Genomic DNA, 16,617 nt, shown 5'->3' with positions numbered 1-16,617 from the left:
TTTTCTTCCTCTTCTGTCTTTGTAATGACCATTTGCACTCTTCCTGGATGATACATTTGATATCCTCCCACAACTCATCTGGTCTTCGCTCATTAGTGTTCAAGGCCTCAAATCTGTTCCAGAGATGATTCTGAAATTCAGGTGGGATGAAATCAAAGTCATATTTTGGCTCCTGTGGATTCAGCTTAATTTTCCTCAGCTTCAGCTTGAACCTGTATATGAGTAGTTGGTGGTCTGTTCCACAATCAGCTCCTGGCCTAGTTTTCACAGCTGAAATTGAGCTTCTCCAGCGGTTTTTTCCGCAGTAGACATTTCAAAATGTTTGTCCTCTTCTCTTCATAAACACACACACACACACACACACACACACAGTCTCATTGTCATACAGTCAGAACCAGTCCAGAGCTGATCCTCTGCTGAGTTTCAGAGACTAACACACACACAGATGAGACTGCCCATCTCTCTTCCACAGAGTAGCTGGTGGATTTACTCCACCAAAAAGACATAGGATTTTATGTGAGCAGAGCAACCTCTCTACAGATTATGCCACCATAATTCCTTCTAGAAAATGTAAGCTTCATTGAGTCCAGATAAATCTCTAGACAGCTAAAGTTTTAGCATCACGTACATGCAACTAGATTTCAAATTAATCTCTGCAGTCCAGATCTGTCTCTTGTGTTCTAAAACCATATATTTAATGTCTGGGAAAGCTCATCTGTATTTCTCATAATACATTGTTCAAAACATTCATTCATTCATTCCCTCAGTTACTGCATTCTATAGGAAGCACTGATGTCTGAGAGGTAAGAAATTGCCTTGCCACCCTAGAAGGACATGATTTGAATCCCAGGAAGGTTCCTCAAGAAAAAGATGGGCAGTCTCCTACCAGGCAATTTACAGTCTCTGAAAACCCACTTGAGGGTCAGCTATGAGTAGATTCTGACTCCATGGCACATAACAACAACAACAACAACAACATATATTCAGCATTTTGTTAAAGTGCTAGGGACAAAATTAATTTAATTAGAAAAATAAGTAGCTTGCGGCCCACCATTTAACAACGTATGAAATCTACTAATAAATGTAAATCATAAATGTGACAGTGCTACAGTGGTTTCATGAGAGCAAGACTTCCTGAGAAAATGTTATCTAAACTCTAAACAGAAGATTAAGTTGGGGATGGCTATAGGACAGCCTAGGGGACAGACTGAAAAACATTTTCTTTAATAAGTCACATGTGCTAATGTCATATGTAGGAAGAAGCTGTGTACTAGAAAAACAAGAAGAAAGCATATGTGTTTGGAGCACAGAGAATAGTGTGTGAATGTAGGAGAGGGATAGATAAGAAAGAAGTTAAAATACTGAAAGAAAAGGTGAATAGTCATGCAGTAGCCTGCAGGCACAGTGAAAGACTGTCACCATTAACTAGGGACAATAGAAAGCTCTGAGGAGCTAAAAGCAATGAGAAAGAATCACTTTCTTCACATTTGAAAAAAAAAAAAAAGAAAAAGATGAGCCACACAGTAGAGAATAAATTGGAGAGAGCAAGAATGGGTGAGGGATGGGGAGTGGGAAGGCAACTTAGGAGGGAACAATAAAAAAGATCTCTTGAATTTGAGGATATGAAGGAAGATGGAGATAAGAATACTAGTTCTCAGATATGGAGTAGATGTATAACTTTTATTTCTATTTACTAAGATGAGGAGAGTAAGTAGATTTGGACAGGCTGACCAGAAATTTGTTTGAACATATTGCATTTACGTTATCTTTGAGCTCTCTAAGTATCAATGTCAATTAGGAATTCAAATACATAGATACAGAGTTAGAGAAGTCTGGACTATTTACACAGATTTGAGGTTAAAGAAAGTTGTTGGCAAGAGTATCAAGTGAAAGAATAAATTGTGGCAGAGCCTCAGGAAATCTTAACAAGTAAGGAGGTGAAGGAGCCTAAGGAGGATTGGCAAGATGTACAACAAGGAATCAGAAGAGCATAATGCCACAGAAGTCCAGGGAGATGTTTCAAAGAGGAAGGAAGCGTCAACAGGGTCAAATGTGACGACAAAGTCAAGAATATAAGAACTAAAAATGAAAGAATTTTAAAAAAGTAAAACTATTAAATTAGTATGACTGGTTCTGAGGAAACATATTCTGAGATCATTTTGAAAAACTAGATATTAGATAATAACACATAAAAAGGAGGGAATAAGATATAAGAAAATGAACTTGTGAGGAAAGTCAACTCTGAGTGTCAGCAGAGGAGAAAGAGCATGAGGGGCCAAGGAAAGCAGGGGCTTTCTTTGTAAATGGAGAAAGTTTAATATAATTAAATATCAATAAAAATAATTTGGTAAGCAAATGTTATCTTTATATGATAGGAAAAAAGTTTAAAATCTTTTTTGAAAGCAGGCTGGTGGTCTAGTGGCAAGAAGCTGTGCTGCAATCCCAAAGGTGTGCAGTTTGAAGCCAGCAGCTGCTCCATGGGAGAAGGACTGGCAACTGCCTCTGAAAACGCACCGGGGGGTCAGCTATGGGTCAGCTCTGACTCTATGGTACACAACAACAACAACAACAATAGGAGAGAGTGAAATCCAAAGGATTTGTTATTGTTAGGTATCGTGGAGTTGAGTTATAACTCATAGTGACTCTATGAATGACAGGTCTGGACCCTGTCCTATAAACTGTGCTACCTCTTAATTTCTGACATACTTGAGCCCACCGCTGCCATCTTTGCATCAGTCTATCTCACTGGGGTCTCTTCTTTTTCATCAACTTTCCACCTCCTTGGAAAGGGTATGATATCTTTCTCCAAGGAATAAGCTCTTCTAACAACATGCTGTTTGTTCCTTTGGCAATTCATGGGATATTCAGTACTCTTCCCTAACACCACTGCTCAAGGACATTAATTCTTCTGCCATCCTTATTCATTGTCCAGTTCTCAGATGTATAGCAAGTGATTGAAAAGTCGATGGCCTGAACCAGGTGCACCTTAGTCTTCAACCTAAAATCATTGCTCCTCAGTAATTTGGAGAGGTTCCTGACTGAAGATTTCCCCAATGTAATACATCTCTTTTGGAAGGAGGAGTGGCATCCACTTCCATAACAGCTTGCCTCTGGAAACCCTATGAACCTGGAGAGAGGATGAAAGGCACCCAAGCATCGAGGACTCTCCTTCATAGGGTCGCTATGAGTCACCTGTGACTTGACGGCACTTAACAACAACAACAACAATACATCTCTTGATCTCCTGACTGCTCATCTGAATGATGTTTATTACGGATCCAAATAAGATTAAATAATTGACAATTTCAATATTTTCCCCATCTATCATAATGTTGCCTATTGTCCCAGTGGTGAGAACTTTTGTTTTCTTGATTTTGAGACATAATCTATATTGAAGGCTGTAGTTTTTTATTTTCTGCACCAAGAACTTCAAGTCCTCCTCACTTTCAGCAAGTAAGGTTGTGTTACCCGCATATCTCTGGTAGTTGATGAGTCTTCCTCAGATTCTGATACCATATTCTTCTTCATAGAGTCCAGTTTCTCAAATAATTTGTAAATAGACTGATTAATTATAGAAAAAAGATACAACCCTTCTGCACACCTTTCTTAATTTTAACCCATACGGTGATTCCTTGCTCTCTTCAGACAACAGCTTCTTGGTCTAGACATAGGTTTTACATGAGCATAATTAAATGTTCAGTGATTCCCATTCTTTCCAATGTTAGCCATAATTTATTATGATCCACATAATAAAATTTCTTTTCATAGTCAATAAAACACAAACAGACATTCTTTTTATATTCTCTGCTTTCAGCCAAGATCCAGCTGACATCTACAATGATACCCTGGTGCCACAATCTCTTTTAAACCCAGCTTGAACTTTTGGCAGTGCTCTGTCAATGTCCTATTCTAGCCATTTTAGGATGCTCTCCAGCAATATTTTTCTTGCACATTATATTAATATTATTGTTCAATAACTTCCATATTCTTTTAAATCACCTTTCTTAAGAATAGGAACAAATATGGATCTCTTTCAGTCAGTTGATCAGGTGTCTGGCCTCTAAATATTCTGGCATTAACTGTCAAGTATGCCAATTGGGATCCCATGGATTTTAAGGTCTCATTTTTTGCCAATTTCTACAGTGTGACTTGAACTTCTTCCTTCATTGCCATTGGCTCTTAATCATATGGTACTTCCTAAAATATTTCAGTGCAGACCAATTCTTTTTGGTACAGTGACTCTGTGTATTCCCTCCATGTTCTCTTGATACTTCCTGAATCGTTCAAGATTTTTCCCATAGCACCTCTTAGCATTGCAACTTGAGGCTTGAATTTGTTCTTTAGTTCTTTCAGTTTGAGAAATACTGAGTTCTTTTTTTTATGCTCTGTCTCCAGCTCTTGCACATTTTACTGTAATACTTCAGTTTGTTTTCACAACCTGCCCTTTGAAATCTTCAGTTAAGCTCTTTTACTTCTGCATCTCTTCCCTTTGTTTTGGCTTCTTGATGCTCTCATGCAATTTTCAGTCTCTTCTGATACATATTTTGAGTTTAATCTCTCCAATATATTTGTAATAATAACCTTTTGATCTCTTCATGGATGATATTCTTGATGTCATCCTATAACTTATTTGGCCTTTGATCACTGGTGTTCATTGTATCAAATATATTCTTAAGATTTTTAAATTCAGGTGGGATAGATTCAAATATCCAATTGATATCCAAAGTATAAGAAGCACAATTTTTCTTAAGCAGAAAAGGGGACAGTTTTTCTGTTACTATGATAGAACTTTATGCTGGTTAGTAAGAAGTTGAAGGAGTTCTTATCTGAGTTCTGCCTTAGTTTTTCTACAAAGTAAGTCATTCTTGAGGATGACAGTAGAAGTGGATTTGTGAAGCTCTAAAAATAGGGAATGCTTTGAAATGGCCATTGTAGGTACAAAAGACAGTTGAGAAGAGGAATGTCTATACTGATAGGATGCTAACCCATGATAAAGACAATGCTAAAACCGTTGAATCACTAAATTATGAGAGTCCATCTTCTCTAGTGTATGGCTTATTCCAGAAACTCTTGATTGATCACTGTTAGAGAAATGCAGATCAATTAGATGCTTTCAAATATGGATTACTGACAGATTAGTATGACAAGGATATGAGAACATTGGAAGAATATGAATATGAATATGAATATGAATATGAATATGAATATGAATAGAAAGGAATAAAAGAATAAAATAAAGGCAGCTCTGGTGGCCTAGTGGCAAGAAGCTGCACTGCAATCCCAGAGCTAAGTGGTTCCAATCTACCAGCTGCTCTGCTGGAGAAAGAGGAACAATCTACTCTTATACCAGTCAGATTTGATTTGATGGTACACACAAAAGGTAATAAAATAAAGTTTAAAAAATAAAAAGAATAAAATAGTGAGTTAGAGAAGGCAATGAAATAGAGAATAAAGAAAAGATCCCCATTATATAAGAAAACAATTAAAGTAGGAATAGTCATACTAACATGGTAGATATTTAAATAATTTCTTTTTAAGTTTCAATTCTTAGAAGGGATGATACCACCCAGTGGCTACTTGTGATAATGTGGATGAGCTGAACCAGAGACAAGGGTACAAAAAAATTTAGAAGTTGACGCTGTTTAATTGACTATCTACATGCTGCTGATATTATTCAAAATTGCTTTCGGTCACTGCATCCTACAACTCCAGCTGCAGGCACCAGTGGCAGGCTAATCAATCCAACTGCTACTCTCTATCAGATTACTTCATTATGTAGTGGCTGAGATTTAAGCATAAAGACAAATGATCATGACTTACATGAGACACTGTAGACCACATTAGCTGGCAAACAGGTCCGGGGGCAGTAATATAACCTATTGGTTTATAATCCTTTTCCACTTCAAAGAAGAAGACAGTGTGATCTCTACTCTAAAAGAAGAGAGACACATCCACCAATGTATATACTAGAAATCTATTCCACTGAGCAAAAAAGGTGTGTATAAAGGCATATAACATATAGCCGCTATATACTTTACCTGTTGTTGTTGTGTACTGTAGAGTCAGAACCGACCCACAACTAACCCTCCAGTGGGTTTTCAGAGGTAATTAATGGCACGGAAGGAGTAGCTGGTGGTCTCGAACTGCAAGCCTTTGCAATTGCAGCACAGCTTTTTGCCTCTAGGTCACCAGAGCTCCCTATACTTTACATATAGGGATCATATATTATAGAGCATTCCTGGAGAATCGTTATTCTAAGTATTTGCTGCATATTCCCCATAAGAACACCAGACAATGCTTTTGTTACCAGTTTACGGCTCTGAAAATATGATCATTGTATTGTAATACAATAATTTCATAAATCAAAAGCCATAATACATATATTCTCCTATTAACACCATGGAGAATTTATGTAGTCATTCTCTAAATGTATGGCAATTTGATTGAGGAACACATCCTGTGCTTTCAAAACATTACTGAACTGATTGTAAATCACGATTCTTAAAATTTTCTATTTATTTTAGAATTTGTAAACACATTTTCAAACATAATGCACTGGCCACACTGAAATAATAGGAATGTAAAAAAAGAAAAATATAACCATATTTTTTTTAAAAAACGTGTAACATGGGGTTGAAAAATTTGATGGGGATGTGTGAAAGAAATTGGAAGGATCCGGTCTGAAAAACAATGTATTTGAATTTTGGAAATAAACTAGTATCATAAAAAAAACCAGAAAGAATAAAGTATGACTGCTATAGAGCCTGGAAGGCAAAACAAACCATTACATTGTAATAGGAAACAAGAAAATATACTACTTACTCCTGTAGCTAGAATTTCTCCATCACGGTCATAAGCTAAAGCAGTGACACGAGAATTATGAGGTTTGAAAACATACTTCAACTGAATCTCTGCATCCCAAATTTTCTTCCGTCCTGCAAAAACTGAAAGCTCTTTTGGATCATAAAGTTCAAGAATCCGAACGACTCCATCTTCAAATCCAGCAACAATCTGTGATCCAGTATAGTTTACCTTGGATAAAAATTAAAAGCAAGGTACTTAAAATTTGCTAATGAAGTACTGTACTACACAAGAGATAATTCTGTATTGTATTGAGACTTAAGGAACCTAGCATTGGTTGCCCTAATAATTCTTGATACCACATCCAGGTCCAGTTATTCGAGTACAGTTATGTATCACTGCTGGGCTTATCGTGTCAATGAGGTCTGCTGACGTACCCTCAAGATTTCAACATGGAAATGACATACAGTCTGTAACATAGAGGAGATAATGATCTACGCTATCAGAGCCATTAAATCTGCCAGAGTGGAAAGCATTCAGGAGAAGGTTAAGTGTCTAGATATCCTGCAGAGTCAACTGAACATCCCAGAGTCCAAGAAGTCAGGAGATTCTGGGGAATAGGAAAAGTGCATTCTTCCATCTCACCCAGGTAAATTCCCTTCCCCAAAAACTTCCACTGGGATTTGCTGTCAGGATATTCCAGAAACAAAGACCCTTGACCTAAAATAGTTTCTTGAAAAGCCTGGGCTTTGGAACATTTGCTAAATGTTTAAAATGTACGTGTACTGGTCTAGACTTGGGAATTTCAAAGAATACAACATAGTTGCTACCATGATGAAGAAATAGTATAATAGGAAAGAGTAGTAATAAAACAAATAACCTTAGTACTCTGAAAAGTGCTACAAGAGAGTATTGCACTTGGTCCTGGAAAAAAGCAATCACCAGGAAAGGTCTACCTATTTGCATGATTTTGGGACCAAGGAGGGCTATGCAGGGGACCTGATACCACAAGAATAATGTGGAGTCTTTCAGAAAGGCTAGGAAGCATGGCAAAAGAGCACTCCAATTCTAGCAAAACTTCCATATAATCATAACTCAGTTGCTGTTATTGTCATTAGGTACTGTCAAGTCGAATACAACTCAAAGCGATCCTATGAACAAAAGATCTGAACCCTGTTCTATCTTGTTCCACCCTCATATTTCCTGACACACAAAAGCCCATTGCAGCAGTCATTGTGTCAATCCACTTGATCTTCCTCTCCTTCGTTACTCAGATGTCTGAAAGCACTGCCAAAAGAACTAAGAGACATGTGGCCAGAATGCTCCTTGGAGACAAAGATGGTGAAGTTTCATCTAACATACTTTGGGAATATTGCTAGGAGGGGCTATTCCTTGGAAAGGGACATCATGCTTGGAAATCTGGAGGGTGGGTGAAGAAGAAGAAGACCCTCAGGAGAAGGATTGACATAATGACTGCAGCAATGGGTGCACATGGGTCAGAGATGATGAGAATGGCAAAGGCTAGGCCAAGGCCAGGGTTCAGATCTGTTGTTCATAGGGTCACTATAAGTCATACTAAATGCAACAGCACATAACAAAAACTATGTTTGTTGAAGGATAAAAGCAGAACTTTCATTAAAACTGGCCCAATCCTTCAACAATTATGAGGTCATGGTATTTCTATCACACTAAGTGAAACAAAGTAACTTAATTATTTTTCCCACCTTTAAAACTTAGAACATAGAACATAGCACTGATATACCACTCTTATCAAAAAATTCGGGTAGAAGTAAACCAGCACAGTAAGCTTACCAGTTGTGGTGTCCAAATGAGGGCAGTACCTCCTTGTTTGAATTTTATCTGAGTCAGAGGAATTTTGCTAGCAAAATCATAGATTCGAATAGTACCTATAAAAGATGGTTTTTAAAGATATGTATTACACACAAAATAGCTTTGAAAACAACCTTGGCTACGGTTATCAGGTATTTGAAGGGAAGAAGAAAGACTAAAACGGAATAAATAAATAATTTGGGTAAAAGGAAAGGCAACATACAATAAGGGATTGATCATACATTACAATTAATCAATATCAATTAACATTATGGAAAAAAGTGTATGAATAATTGAACAAAAAAGTATGATTTGTTAACTTATACTCAAGTAAATAAATAATAAAGTGGCTTGGTTCACTTTATACTTTGAATCTTACGACAAGAAATTTTTGTAAGTAGCTAAATCGACTGATAATTCAATAATTGTTCTTTGGTCAAAATTCTCTATTTGGTAATTCATGAAAATGAAAACTAAAAAGAAAAATAGCTGATGGCAGTTGGTGAATCCATCTCACCTGGTTCCACCCACATACATCTGCCAGAAGTCAAGAAGGAAGTTAGGAAAGAGGAAGTTATAGTACATGTGATAATAACACCAAACACACACCATTTTCATGAACAGCATACCACCTGTATCCTTATTTTAGCCTCTCACACTTTTTTTTAGTTTCAATTTATTTTAATGAAAGTTTACAGAGACTTTAGATTTCCATTCATTCATTGTTGCACTTTTCTCCCTGCACCCCCTCCCTAGTTTGCTTTTATTTTTGAAAAGTAAAAGAAAAAATTCTTTCATTGTTATTCAATCCCTCCCTCCAAGTCCACTCTACTATGCTAACCTCGTCCTGGACTCCTGTATAACAATAATATCTAATAATATACCCCTTTTAAACAGTTCTCTCCCTCATATGTTTCATTGCAGTATTCATCTTTCTCAGTCTCCCCTCAACCTCTATGTCAGTCCTTTTTTATAACAGTGGCATTATGCCGTATTTGTCTTTTTGTGACTGAAATATTTCACTCAGCATAGTGTCCTCCAAGGTCATCCATTTTGTGTAATATTTCATGAGTTCCTTGTTTTTTAATGTCACATAGTATTCCATTGTGTGAATATACCACAGCTTCTCTATCCATTCCTTTGTTGATGGGCATTCGGATTTTTCCAACTCTTTGCTATTGTGAACAAAGCCGAAATAAACATAGGTGTTCATGTATCTGTTTGGGTGGCAGTTTTGGTTTCTTTAGGGTATATTCCCAGTAGTGGAATTTCTGGGTCAAATGGTATTTCTACTTGCAACTTTTTGAGAAAACACCATAAAGCCTTCCATAGTGGTTCCACCATTTTACACTCCCACCAACAGTGAATAAGGGCTCCAGTTTCTCCACAACCTTGCCAGCATTTGTTGCTTCCTGTTCTGTTAAATTTTGCTATTCTGACAGGGGTGAGATGATATCTCATAGTTGTTTTGATTTGCATCTCTCTTAGAGCTAGGGATTTTGAACATTTCTTCATGTACCTGTTAGCCATCTGAATGTCTTCTTTGGTGAAGTGTTTGTTCATATCCTGTGCCCATTTTTCAATTGGGTTGTTTACCTTTATCTTGTTGTGGTGCTCGAGTATTTCATAAATTCTAGATATAAGTCCCTTGTGAGGCATGTCATTACCAAATATTTTTTCCCAATCTGTGGCTTCCCTTTTTACCTGTTGGAGTTTTTGGATGTGCATAGGAAATTGATTCTTAGAAGGTCCCATTCATCTATTTTATCCTCTCCTGATTGTAGATTTTTCCGGATGTTTGGAACACTGTTTATTTTGTGGATTAGGACTTCTAGGGTTCTTCCAAGCTTTTCTTTAATGAAATTTATAGTCCTTGGTTTTAGTCCTAGGTCCATAATCCACTTTGAATTGGTTTTTGTGTATTGAGTGAGGTGTGGATCTTGCTTGAGTTTTCTGCAGATAGTTTTCCAATTTTGCCAGCACCATTTGTTTAAAAGGTTGTCGTTTCCCCACTTAAATGATTTCATCTCTTGTCAAAAATCAGTTGACCATAGGTAGATGGGCTGATTTCTGAATTCTCAATTCTATTCCATTGACCTATGTATCTGTTATTGTACCAGTACCACACTGTTTTGAGCACCACGGCAGTGTAGTAGGATTTGAAATCAGGGAGTGAGATGCCTCCTACCTTGTTTCTCTTTTTAAGGAGAGCTTTGCTTATTCGGGCCTCTTTCCATTGCAAATGTAATTTGAGATAGCCTTTTCCATCTCGTTGAAGAATGAAATTGGTATTTGTATTGGGATTTCATTGAACATATATATTGTGTTTGGTAGTATTGTCATTTTCACAATATTGAGTCTTCCTATCCATGAGCAAGGAATATTCTTCCACTACTCCAGGTCTCTTTTTGTTTCTTGTAGTAATGTTTTCTAATTTTCTTTGAAAAGATCCTTTGTGCTTCTGGTTAGATTTACTCCCAAGTATTTAATCCTGTGATTAGCAATTGTGAAGGGTATTGTTTTTCTTAACTACAGTTCTGTCCTGTCTTTGTCACTGTAGAGAAATCCAATTGATTTTTGTAAGTTGATCTTGTATCCTGCTACTTTGCTGAATGCTCTCACATTTTGTACTCTCCCTTGTGAAGAACTTACCTCACTTGCAGCAAAAGGCATCCCTTTTGAGGGAAAAAAATTATCCAAAGTTTTTAATCAAACACATACTAAAAATGCATTGTACACAAAGTAAAAAAGCAAGTTCTTACTTACAGTCCAAAGAAGTAGTGGCCATGAGATAAGTAAGAGGAGAGAGAGCCAAGGCTTGAATTGGTCCAGAGTGGAAGGAGAAGAGGCATTCTGGATCCTGGGTCTTAAAAAAAAGATATGCCTGCTCAATCACAGAGAAAATTAATATAGAATTAAGGTCAAGCTTAATGAAATGCAAATAGAACCTTATAAAGGATCTGTGAAACTCTCAGAAGCTCATTGCTTTCAAGTTAGAATTGACTCTTTGACAGATTGAATATACAGCATTTGGTGAAGAGGGAGTGAGGAGTTGGGGGCATGATGGGGAAAGGGAATCACAGGTTAGGAAGAGTCTTGGACTGTGGAATTAGGAGAATCCAATGAAATCCTCCTTTTACACTCAATGGCTATAACTTTGCACAAGTCATTGGAAATTCTAGTTTCCATGTCTTTGTCTCCAAAACAAGATGATGGCAACTGCCCTGCCTACTAATCAAATAGTTATCCATGTTAGTTTGTGTCTCAGACTGTATATCTTTGGGACACACGTGTAGAAGTAGGGATAATAAATTATACTAAAAGACATCAGCTAGCCACAAAAGGACAAGTATGGTACAAGGCAACTATCATAAAAAGCTAAAGAAACATTTATACACAAATAGAAGCAATCCCCGAGGTTTGGTAAGGATAAGAAAGGAGGAAAAGGGGAGTAAAAATGGATAAGCTGGATTAATGGAAAGACAACACAGTAAGAGAATTCTAAAAAGTGTTGTGTTGAACAAACTTTTCATAGGAACAAAAATCAAATATAGAGAACATAAAAAGCATTTAAAGAAGAATAACATGTATAGTATTTTTTCAAAGTTGTTGCTCCTGAGTGCTGCATCCTATTTTGTCTATGGAATGGATATTACATGGGAGAAACTAGGGAGCATTATGTTGAGTGAACTAACTCAGTCTTATAAGGACAAGTACCACATAAGATCAGTATTGTAAAAATAGAAGAATAACTAGTGAGATGTATGTAAAAGTCCAAAGGGGGAGGAAGAAGAAGCAGCAGCAGGGACAGGGGAATCATGGGATCGCAAAATTTGGTTGTTGGAGAGGGAGGTGAAGGAATGAGGAAAGATCCAGTGCGGCTGTGAAAAGACAAGGTAATAATGGGCATAGACCAATGGTGATTAATTTTATAAAACAGCATATGGGAATGGTCATATGAAATGCAATGTGAATGAAGGAACATGTGAAACACAATGTATATGAATGAAACACAATGCATATGAATTTTGTAGGCAAATCAATATAAAATAGTAATACTTTTTAAAAATAACAACAAAGGTTTTTTACTCTGAAAGTCAGGGGAAAGGGGGAAAAATAGTCAACTTACAATATTTGAAAAACTAAGGTCAAGCTTCCATATGGCTCCACTGGAATCCTAAAAAAATTAAATTGTGTTGCTGTTAGGTGTCATCGAGTAAAATCGTAGAGACCCTGTGAACAAAACATCTGAACCCTATTCTATCCTGTACCATCCTCACACTTCCTGACACACAAGAGCCCATTGTGGCAGTCACCATGTCATTCCACCAGGTTGAGGGTCTTCTCCTTCAATGACCCTCTACCCTTTCCAGCATCATGTCCCTCTCTAAGGAATAGCATCTCCTAGCAACATGTCCAAAGAACGTGAGACGAAGCCTCATCATTCTTGCTTCCAAAGAGCACTCCAGCTGGACCCTCTCCAAGACTTATCTCTTTGTTCTTCTGGCCATCCATGGGATATTCAGTGCTCTTCTCCTACATCACCGCTCAAAGGCATCAACTCTTCTGTCATTTTTATTCATTGTCCAGCTCTCAGATGCATACCAAGTTATCAGAAAGACTATGGCCTAAATTAGACACACTGCAGTCCTCTAACTTGACACCATTACTCCTCAATATTTTAGAGAGTTCTCTAACTGCAGATTTTCCCAGTGTAATGTGTCTCCTTATTCCATAACTGCTGCGACTAAGGGTATTAATTGTGGTTCCAAGCAATATGAAACTGTTGACAGTTTCAATCTCCTCTGATATAGTTAATAATATTTTGCTTTATAATTTTGAACTTTTAACAAATTAAAAATACTACAAAACTAAAAATTTTCATGATTTAATTTTAGTAAGGGCAAAAAGGGTGATACCAAAGCTTATATATGACTGTAAAGTGTGATCACATTTTAATAAAAGTAACTTCGCTACATCTTGTAACATAACACTACAATAAATAAAAGGATCTCATGATGCTTATGCTGTTGTTATGTACCACAGAGTCAGAACACGGTTTAGTCCATACTGACTCACAGGTTATCCTCCAGCAGGTTGTCAGAGGCTGTAAACCACATAGGAGACCACTCATCTTTCTCCTGAGGAGCAGCTGGTGGATTCAAACTGCTTGCCTTTGGGTTCGCAGCGCAATGCCTTACAATGAGATCACCAGGGCTTCCTAAAATGTTTATAATCCATTTAATATGATAAAGATGGTTTTCTTTGGTTAACATATCAGTCAAGTACATACCAAAATTCAAGAAGTTATTCCTTAATTATCTACAGTAGTAGTAACTTACTAGTAAAAAAGGGTTACCACTGACAATGAACTACACTATTTTCATTTTAAACCCAATTAACTTTAATGAGCCAAGAGAGAAGAATTTCACTTACCTGCGCTAACCAAAAGTTATTTCCAATTTCATCCATTTTTATCATAGAGTAGATTCTGACATGCTTGCCTACTTGAAGCTCATTTATAGGCTCAATCTCTACCAATCCAGAGTCATCAATAGCATCAGCAGTGTCGATTGTCTCAAAGTCCCATATCTTGTAAAATGAATAAAAGTACACTTAATCAAGCAGTAGTTTCTGAATATTATTTGCTAAACCAAAAAGAAAATCCTACATATTTTTAAGACTCATTTCTTCTTGTTTCATGAAAATTAATTAAGGAGATGTGGTGTTTTAGTACATCACCAAATGCACTATTTGGGCTTCTAACCAAAGAATTGGTGATTTGGGTCCATCAGCCTGAGAGAGGAAGATGGGAAGTCTTCTCCACCAAAGAGTTCCAGCCTTGGAAACCTGATGGAGGGATCTGTGAGTCTAGTTTGACTGCGGGTTTAATTTAGGTCAAGATACAAACAGATCATCAGTCAAAAGTGTACACCTGGGATTTTGTTCTTAGAGTAACATAATAGTTTTCTTTCTTTCTTTTATAGAGAGTGATGAGAAAGTATAGCTTTGTTTTAGACTTTTTACTTGATCAAAGGAAACATCAATATATCTGTCAAATTTTTTAACATATAAATTGGCCATGAGGAGTAAATGATTCTGTTGTTCAGCAAGACACTATAGTAAACTCTATTTAATATAGACTGGGACCAGGAAGAGTTGTCATTGTGTTGATTCCAATTCATGATGATACAAGAAGGCTTCAAAAAAGGGGGAATAGACTTGCTTGCTTAAACAGTTGAAGACTTCTTCCATCTCATTGAAGAATGGAATTGGTATTTGTATTGGGATTGCATTGAACATGTGGATTGCCTTTGGGATTGTAATTTTTGCAATATTGAGCTTTCCTACCCAAGAACAAGGTATATTCTTCCATTTCTCCAGGTCTCTTTTTGTTTCTAGTAGTAATATTTTGTAATTTTCTTTGAATAGATCCTTTGTGTTTCTACTTGGATTTACTCCCAAGTATTTAATTCCATTCTTCTATAAGATGGAAAAGCAATTTCCAATTTCATTTGGAATGGAGAGAGGCCCCAAATAAGCAAAGCACTCCTTAAAATCCCTAGCTCTAAGAGAGATGTAAATCAAAATAACTATGAGATATCATCTCACCTCAGCAACAATAGCAAAATTCAACAGAACAGCAAGCAACAAATGTTGGCTAGTTTGTGGAGCAATTGGAACCCTTATAATCAAAGTTGGTGGAAGTGTACAATGGTGTAACCACTATAGAAGGCAGTATGGCACTTTCTCAAAAAGCTGGAAATAGAAATACCTTTTTTCCCAGCAATTTCACTACTGTAAATATACCTAAAGAAACCAGAAATGCCACCCAAGCAGATATATGCACACCCATGTTTATTGCTGCTTTGTTCACAATAGCAAAGAGTTGGAAACCACCTAAGTGCCCATCAACAAATGAATGGATGGAGAAGCTTTGGTATATTCACACAATGGAACACTATGCATCATTGAAAAACAAGGAACTCATGAAATATTATACAAATTGAGTCCCTGGAGGACATTATGCTGAGTGAAATATCCCAGTCACAAGAGGACAAGTACTACACAAAACCACTGTTATAAAACAGAAGAGAGGGGATAAATGATATACATTGTATTGAAACAGATGAGGGAGAGAACTGTTTAAAAGGAATATATGATTAGGTATTATTTCCATAAAAAGAGTCCAGAATAAGAGATGAATACTAAAGTAGACTGGAAGGTGGGGGGATTGTATTACAATGAAAGAATTTTTTTTCTTTTTTTCAAAGATAAAAGAGAACTTGGGGGAGGGGTGGGCAGGGAGGAAAATGTGCAACAATGAACGAATGTGGGAAAAAATTATTATTTTTTTTAAAAAGAGTGAAAGACTGCCTTCATTCTAAGCAGAGATAATCTATACAGATGATGTATCCTTTAGAAAATGATGGTTCTTCTCCTTCATACCAAAGGAGATTCTGCAATCTCAGGTAAAAGGTTCCAGGGTAGCCCACATGGCTTGCACTTTACTACTAACCCCAGGGTTGGGAGTTGGAATCAAGCCAGAAGTATTACAGATGAAAAGCCTGGCTGTCCATGACCATAAATACTACAGCTATGAATATCATATGGAGCGGCTTTGCTCTGTGACACATACAGCTGCCATAAGTAAAAATAAACTAATTTGGGGTGATTTCTTTTTAATCTTAGGTAAGGACTGATATTTTTCCTGGGAAACGAGAACAGGAGGTGGAATACAGTTTTACCTCATGGTAGCTGAGATTCAGAAAGACCTCTTCTGTGAAAGCCAAAATCCAAATGGATCCTTTCAATGACTCATCCTGCCATGTTTTTCCAGACTGAGTAAGAGAGACATAGGGGGAAACTTCCCAGAGACTGAAATAGGGCCAGAGGAGAATTAGAAATTGTTAAGAAAGAAATGGAACGCATAAATATTGACATATTAGGCATTGGAGAGATGAGATGGACTGGCATGGGGCATTT

At 36.9% G+C, this 16,617-nt stretch overlaps 1 protein-coding gene across 1 annotated transcript in view; it reads right to left on the bottom strand.

Moving 5' to 3' along the window:
• The window catches only part of WDR52 (WD repeat domain 52), a 156,827-nt gene that overhangs the window by 97,684 nt on the left and 42,526 nt on the right, over window positions 1-16,617 (bottom strand). Inside the window, exons 9-14 of the mRNA XM_006902990.1 lie at window positions 14,068-14,223; window positions 12,761-12,808; window positions 11,398-11,497; window positions 8,614-8,708; window positions 6,823-7,032; window positions 5,821-5,931 (exon numbers count right to left, since the gene is read on the bottom strand). Of these exons, the coding sequence (XP_006903052.1) occupies window positions 5,821-5,931; window positions 6,823-7,032; window positions 8,614-8,708; window positions 11,398-11,497; window positions 12,761-12,808; window positions 14,068-14,223 (720 nt within the window). The remainder of the gene's footprint in view (window positions 1-5,820; window positions 5,932-6,822; window positions 7,033-8,613; window positions 8,709-11,397; window positions 11,498-12,760; window positions 12,809-14,067; window positions 14,224-16,617) is intronic.

This window comes from Elephantulus edwardii, unplaced genomic scaffold (assembly GCF_000299155.1).
Source record: "Elephantulus edwardii isolate Elephantulus edwardi_28Jun2011 unplaced genomic scaffold, EleEdw1.0 scaffold00489, whole genome shotgun sequence".
Taxonomy (NCBI): domain Eukaryota; kingdom Metazoa; phylum Chordata; class Mammalia; order Macroscelidea; family Macroscelididae; genus Elephantulus; species Elephantulus edwardii.
The sequence above is the reverse complement of the archived record's forward strand: the minus strand, read 5'-3'. Positions and strand labels throughout refer to the sequence as shown.